Here is a 7,018-nt window from a genome sequence, read left to right on the forward strand (position 1 = left end):
CCCTCAGTTCATTTTCATTCTCTCATTCACCCTGAACGAGTAGCGTGGCTGGTGTTGCTAAATTAGACCGGTTTCAATTTAAGGAATTATTTCAATCAAATTGAAAAGGGACTCAATAAAGATGCACAAGAAGAATGACTCCATTTAATTATAGAAAACAGTGTCTTGCCTATACCCAGTGAAGCTGATAAAATAGTGCATTAAGCTTGTGCAGTTTTCTGCACTCAAATGAAAGTCTCCTTGCAGCTGCATACATAAAAACTCTTCTGCAAATATTCTGATGTAGACAGAAGCTGATTCAGACACCCAGCTAAAGTCATAGTGAGCTGCAAACTGCATTGTTTTGATAAATCATCCAGAACTAAATGTTAGACCAAACTGCTTCAAGACAAACCCTGCAGGTCACTGTCCATCAACTGCATGCTGTATAGTATGCTCCCTGAGGCAGGAGCAACAGTCACTGTTGCTAACCAGACAGTGGCAGTGAGTAATGCAAAATGGCCACATAACTGATGAGGAGACTCACCGTGGCTGTGCAGGGACCAGAAGAGAGGGGCGTTGGGGTCATGTGTCCACCCACACAGGCCATGGTCGAAGTCACACACACTGTCTGATGGAGGAGAGGTCACTACTGTAGGTGTGGAGAGTGACGGGGAAGGAAACGAGAGAGTAAGATGGAGAGGCACAGGGCAGATAGGAAAGCACTCATAGCCATTTCAGATGAAGAAGCATTCACAGCTGCGCTACCTAATATCATATGATGTCTTTTAAAGGCTTTTATCTTTGTTATGACAGCTCGCTAACAACACTCTTAATCCAGCATTTTTAATGCTTTCCTGAAAAACACTTTGTTGCTTGGTCTCACCTGTAGTCGTAATAGGGACAGTGGTGGTTTCAACATCAGAGGGCTGAGTTGGAGCTACAGTGTCCGCCAGTGTGCTGGTTTCTACACAGACAAATAGCACAACTCAGGTCAGAGGTGGTAGAATGAAATAATCCTTAGACATTCTTGCAAAAAATACAACTTAATCACAGCCTGTGGAATTTCTAATATCATATGTTAGGGAGTGCCGGGAAATATGCAAAGACAGAAGAAATGATAAGCAACAAAGTCAGAAATAAACAGAAAGGAATGCGATAAATTATGTTCATGCATACCAATTTACTTGCCAGATCATTTTGTGGCTCCAGAAACTGAATTTTCATTTTTTTCATTGCACCCTGCACACATTTGTACACATAAACATCATATCTCAGTATCATATGAATTAAAGTGCATGTCATAATAGAGAGTCTAAGGTCTGAAGCTAAATCTATATTTTGTCTCCTGTCTCCATTGGGCCATCCCACCCAGAGAATCTGAGACAGGCAGAGGCAGGCACAGATAGCCCCAGAGCACTCAAAAGGGCCCCTGTCATGCTTTGTCTGGGTGCTCAACCATAAGAATATGTCTCTTACACACACACACACACACACACACACACACACACACACACACACTGACTAAAATATGCAGTCACACAGATGCAGAGTCACACACTCTCTCATACATACAGAGCGCCTTGTGCTTAGGCTGATAGATGGATGTGTCTAACAAACTCCCTCCGACCTTGGATGGGATGATCACACTCTGGGACCACTCACTGGCGGTCCCGGAGGATACACAACACACTCCCTCTCCCACTTTGTTTTCTCATGCATGTGTGAGGTACCGTGTGGGCTACCGAGCATCTCCCTTACTCTATCACTCGTGCAGTCGAGAGAAGGGAGAACAAACACAAAGTGAAATGAATGATTTTCTCTCAGCATTAACATCTATTTAGGCACACGTATATCATAACAAAAGACAAAAAAACACACAAAGGTATAAATAAGCCAACAATATGCACTCAAACAACACACTGTTGATGCAGTTGCAATGTGAAGTGAGAGATAGTATTGTGTTATTAGGAGTAGATGGATGAACCCAGGTGTGTTATGGGGTTACACAGAGCATCACGTCTTAGCCACAGGTCCAAATTTATCATGTGAATAACTGTGTAAGCTATTCTCTCACATTCTGTATATGTAGCTATTGCAAAAAGTCATTAAATGTGACCTATGCCACATTTCACTACACTAGCCTGAGTCACATTGTGCTAAGTTGACACTTAGTTGATCACGCAAATGATATGTGTGGATGCTTACGAATATTATGTTCCAGATTCCTTTGCTAGCTTTCCTTGCCTTGTCTCATTTAAGCCGGTCCAAACAACTCTGAGGCTCGGATGCCTGATGAGCTCATGTGAAATAGAGCTGATCAGTTGGAAAAGAAGCATGCAAGCATCTAAAAAATTAAAGACACATGGATTTACCCTGCTGAATGCCTCTTAAAGGAAATACTAGAACCCCCTCCTGTTAATTTTCCACTTTCTGCATATCTACCATATCATTTAAAGACTATGAAAGGCGCTGGGTGAAACGAACGTGGTGTGATACACAATTGATCTGCTTAAAGGAACTTCCTGTGGAAATGAGCGTGACGGTGCCCCAGCTGGAAAAATGGCAGGCATGAAAGGATCAGCCACAGCTGGGGATGGTTTCTGACATTAACCTGGTGTTAATGCCATGTCTTTTATGTTAGTTATTAACTAAGGAGACCCTTATCAGTGCCAGGCCACTGGGACAGTAAGAGAACGAAAGGAGCCCTCTAGCTCAAATCTCTTTTCAAATGAAAGCTCACACATTGTTCCCTTTCTACTCTTTGTTCTCTCTTGTGCTCACCTGTCTTGTTCAGCTTTTTGCATTTGCTTTTTTATTCCAATCTAACCTTTGAGTCCTTCATTTAAGTCTCTGGACCAGGCGTTAAAGTAAACCATGCAGCTACACATTACTGGGGTGTCAGCGTGCACACACACACACACACTCCCTTGTGTGAGTACAACTAAACACATATAAACAGAGTCCAGTCCATTAAGATTCTCCCCAGCTCCTGTGCACTCTGTGCATTCAAAGGTCATGCCTTGTCACAGTGTAAATGTGCTGACCTTTCCAGGGTATGACAGGAGTGTCAAGGGCAATGGGACCGATTTGTGCACTTGTGTGGGTGAATGTTTATTTGAAACAGAAAGAAAATGGGTGTGAATTACGTCACCTGCCTCCCTTGCTGCTGTCATTTATGTGTGCTAGGACTATGTCACAAAGATGCATGAGGAGGCCCCATTGTGCACAGGAAGACCTACTGTATTGTACACGTGCAGCAGATGGTCCTGTAAAGCAGGAAAAGTCCCTCTGCCGCAGTGTTTTCTTATATAATGCATCTACTGCTGCAGGTGATGATGCAAGTCATCATCATGCATGGGATGAGACACCAGCACCTAGAACTGAATCCAGGGGAAGTGATAGCAAAGATAATGGAGATGCATTCTCACATGTACATGATGAAGCTGTGCATAAAGCACGTTCACATGTTCTCACAAAAATACGCATAGATATTTACACAGATCAATACTTTTGCACGCCTGTTTTTCAGCACACACAGACATCAAAAATACACAGATGCTCCAGGAAACAAAGGCCAAAACTCTGTATAAAAGACATTGCTCATTCTCAACAAATCTGACTCAGCATTATGTCAGAGAAGAGAAAAAAAATCCTCAATTATGTAGAAAGCCTCTGTAAATCTCTGCTTGGCAGTCCTAGAGACAAACACGCACAGACCGATCAGTAGATGTGCATGCACGCTCACACATGCACCCCAAAAGAACATGATGGAAAGACAAGTAGCCACTGTTTGATATTCAGTATTAACTGTTCATCCACACACAGAAGCTTTTGTAAAGCATGGGATGCTGTGACAACAGTGGTAAAAAGACTGTATGAACAGCACTAATAAGTACAGAACCAAACTGTGCTGACTGTTTAAAAATCAGTTCTTGTGGATTCTGTTGCATTTACTGGCACTTTGAAGGAATCAGAAATCAGGCTGAAGATGAGGTTTACACACAGATGTGTATATGTACTGTATGTATGTCTGTGTGAGCTCTAGCACCAGGAAAAGGGAAGAAATTATATTTATCATTAGCATTTTTACAAACCATTCTGTGCACATGTAGACGTGAGTGTGAGACAGATGCACATGAGCCGAGGGAAACGTTAGGAGTCAGGATGAAACAGTAATGAGCATGGAAGTGAGTGATTCACACACTGGACCTTAAGGTGGGACACAAAAAACTGCAACCATATGTAGGAAAGGGGACAGAGACCCTATACTGCGTCCTTGTAGCTGTGTTCAGAATGCACTAGGCAAGATTTGGGGAAAAAAAAGGAAATAACATCAGTCTCAATCATATAAATGAGAACAACAAAGACATTCAAACTGGGCCAACTGAGGACCAAACAGAAAGAAGTGGGCAGCTGGAGTGGAAGGGCAAGCGAATGATTTACAGGATGTCTGCAGTAGTCCACTACTCCAGCTGAGATGTGGAGGTCTGTGATCAACGTATGACCCTCTACTGCAGTTTTCTGTGCCGCAAAGCCCTCTACTCAAAGCGGTGACCTCTGAGGTTCTTGCTTTTATGTTTTGTCTTCATCTTTGGGGTCAGTGCTCGTTGTTGTCCCCACAGATCACGTGTCAATCAACAGCACATACAAAAAACACACAGCTTCCTGTGTGCCCCAGAAGGTTTTGGGGGAAATAAAAAACGAGCCAGTTGTTTAGGGGCAAAAACACTGAGCACCTAACTAGTTAATTAACTATTGTATTCTATGAGTTCTTATAATATTTTTACTTTAATGCCCAACAGTGAAAGTGTATTACTTTGTACAGAAAAGCCATAAAGGATGATGTGCTATTCAACCTTCTTCAACTACAGCAGTGCACTTCATCTGCACTTATGCAAGCAGACAAACACGGACACACATAAATCACTTCAATGAAGCCATAGTCTAACTTGCAGTTCTACAGGGATGATTACAGGGGTGTGTGTGGGTGTGTGAATGTTAAAAGTTAAGAGTATAAACATATATCTCTCCATTACTGTGGTTTGTTTGGTGTGTGTGTGTGTCCTTGTATGCAAGTCTGATCATGTTGCACTCTCTGGCCCCTGTTCAGGCACAGAGGGAGTGGTAAACAGTGAGAGCCCATATGTGGGAGAGTGACGGTGAATGTGTGTCTGTCTCGAGCACTACCTCACATCTGGATAACAGACCATGCTGGAAAGTGAACAAACTAATGCTCTCACTCTCTCGTTCTCTCTCTGCGGGGACACATTCCTTTAAAGCGAACAATGTCCACTCCCTGCTGAGGTTGTATCAGAGAGCCTGACTCCCATCTTCAAGGTGAAATAGTATCAGAAATGAATCAAAGTAACAATCTTTGAGGCTTCATGTTTTCGCTGTGCTATCACTTTTCCTTTCTCGGTTAACACCAGGTGTCTCCTTTGGCCTCTGGCAGGTTCTTATGGCTCTCATGCATATCTAATGTAAACCTCACTTTTGTGGAGAGTCAGTGCCTCAATGTCCATTCACTTCTAGTTAGATCACTTGAGTTCATTACAGTGCAGGGCAAATAACTCCTCCTGGAATACTATAGGCAGCAAATGATCAAATATAAAATGATTCATATAAGCAACAACAGTATGTCCTACCGGGAAGGTCACAGCCCAGTATCTCCACTCTCATCCCGATCCCTGCCGGAGACCACCTCTCTGGATACAGCCTGATGTACTGGGCCACTGTCTCCTCAAAATGACGCAGCTCAGGGGTGTCATAGTGTGTGTTCCCCTCGAAAATCTGTAACAAAAATACATACATGAAAATCAAGGTTTGTCTGTGTGAGTTAGGTTACTGAGCTAATGTCGTTTGGGAACAAAACAATACATCCATGTTCCCATTTGTTCTCCTCCCTCACCCACCTTGGGTAGGCTAGTCTTGCTGTCCATGATGAAATTCCACTCTTTTCCATTCAGGCTGTGCGCCACTTTGTACTTTCTAACAAATGCCCGGTTATCTGTGGTCGCTCCACTTCCTGCGTCTCCTCCCCGTGCTCCTTGGGTGATCACACCTCGCACGGTCTTCGACACTCCCAGGTCCACCTGTGGATAGTTGGCAATTAGTGCATCTATCTAATAGTTATGTTTTACTGCAGCTGTACTACTTTTAGCTCAGTTGACTCTTGCAGCTGGAATAGCAATATGTGGAAGCTAGAAATTAAAGTTACTACTTTAGGTACAACAGTTTTTCTGAAAAACAACATAACAACCAGACAGTTGCTAACCTCTCTAAATCTGACCCTGTGAGACATAATAAGAAATGCATTATTGGCACAGGTAGATATTTCTTTTTTACATCCATTAGCTGCAATCTGCAGCTAATGCATCTCCCAGTTCTTCTTGGGGCCCCCTCAGAACAATCTGCTGCATGTCCTCTCTGCTTATATATACTATTAATGTGTGGAAATTATTGTTAGACTGATTTATGATTCAACCTTTCATCTGTAACATATATGAAAAGCAGGAAAGTATTAATATCATCAAGAAACAGATAAACAAATTGCAATAAATGCAATCTTCCTCAATACCTGTAGCCATTCCTCTCCAGCCAGGGGCTGTGCAGGCGCGGGGAACCAGCCGGAGCGACTGGCCACCAGACGGGCACTCCCAGGACTCCACACCACATCCCTGCTGGAGGAGGCTGAGATCTGGGCGTCAGGTAGCAGGCCAGACAGCAGGCCCTGCAGGTCTGAGCATGGAGCATCTGGAGTGGAAAGAGGACAGAAACTACTTTTACTTTCACCTTGAGGGGGTTGATGGAGAAGTTTCAGCAATGACCTAACATATACTCAAATGTTACACACATTCCCACCTGGGAGCTGTTAAGCTTCACCGCAGGATTGCACTACTGGCTACTCAGCATTAAGAGTTTAGACTGAAACAAATAGGAGAGGGTGAAGTGAAGGACTAGGGAGGGAGGGAAAGAAGGGAGATGTGTAGCACAGAACCACTGCTTCAGGTCCAATGTGCAATTAGACTCCCATTAG

At 43.3% G+C, this 7,018-nt stretch overlaps 1 protein-coding gene across 1 annotated transcript in view; it reads right to left on the reverse strand.

Annotated features, from left to right (window-relative positions):
- nrp2a (neuropilin 2a) overlaps window positions 1-7,018 on the reverse strand; it is a 59,992-nt gene that overhangs the window by 12,050 nt on the left and 40,924 nt on the right. Inside the window, exons 9-13 of the mRNA XM_020592141.1 lie at window positions 6,560-6,735; window positions 5,895-6,074; window positions 5,628-5,772; window positions 866-946; window positions 527-631 (exon numbers count right to left, since the gene is read on the reverse strand). Of these exons, the coding sequence (XP_020447797.1) occupies window positions 527-631; window positions 866-946; window positions 5,628-5,772; window positions 5,895-6,074; window positions 6,560-6,735 (687 nt within the window). The remainder of the gene's footprint in view (window positions 1-526; window positions 632-865; window positions 947-5,627; window positions 5,773-5,894; window positions 6,075-6,559; window positions 6,736-7,018) is intronic.

This window comes from Monopterus albus, unplaced genomic scaffold (assembly GCF_001952655.1).
Source record: "Monopterus albus unplaced genomic scaffold, M_albus_1.0 scaffold16.1, whole genome shotgun sequence".
NCBI classification, from domain to species: domain Eukaryota; kingdom Metazoa; phylum Chordata; class Actinopteri; order Synbranchiformes; family Synbranchidae; genus Monopterus; species Monopterus albus.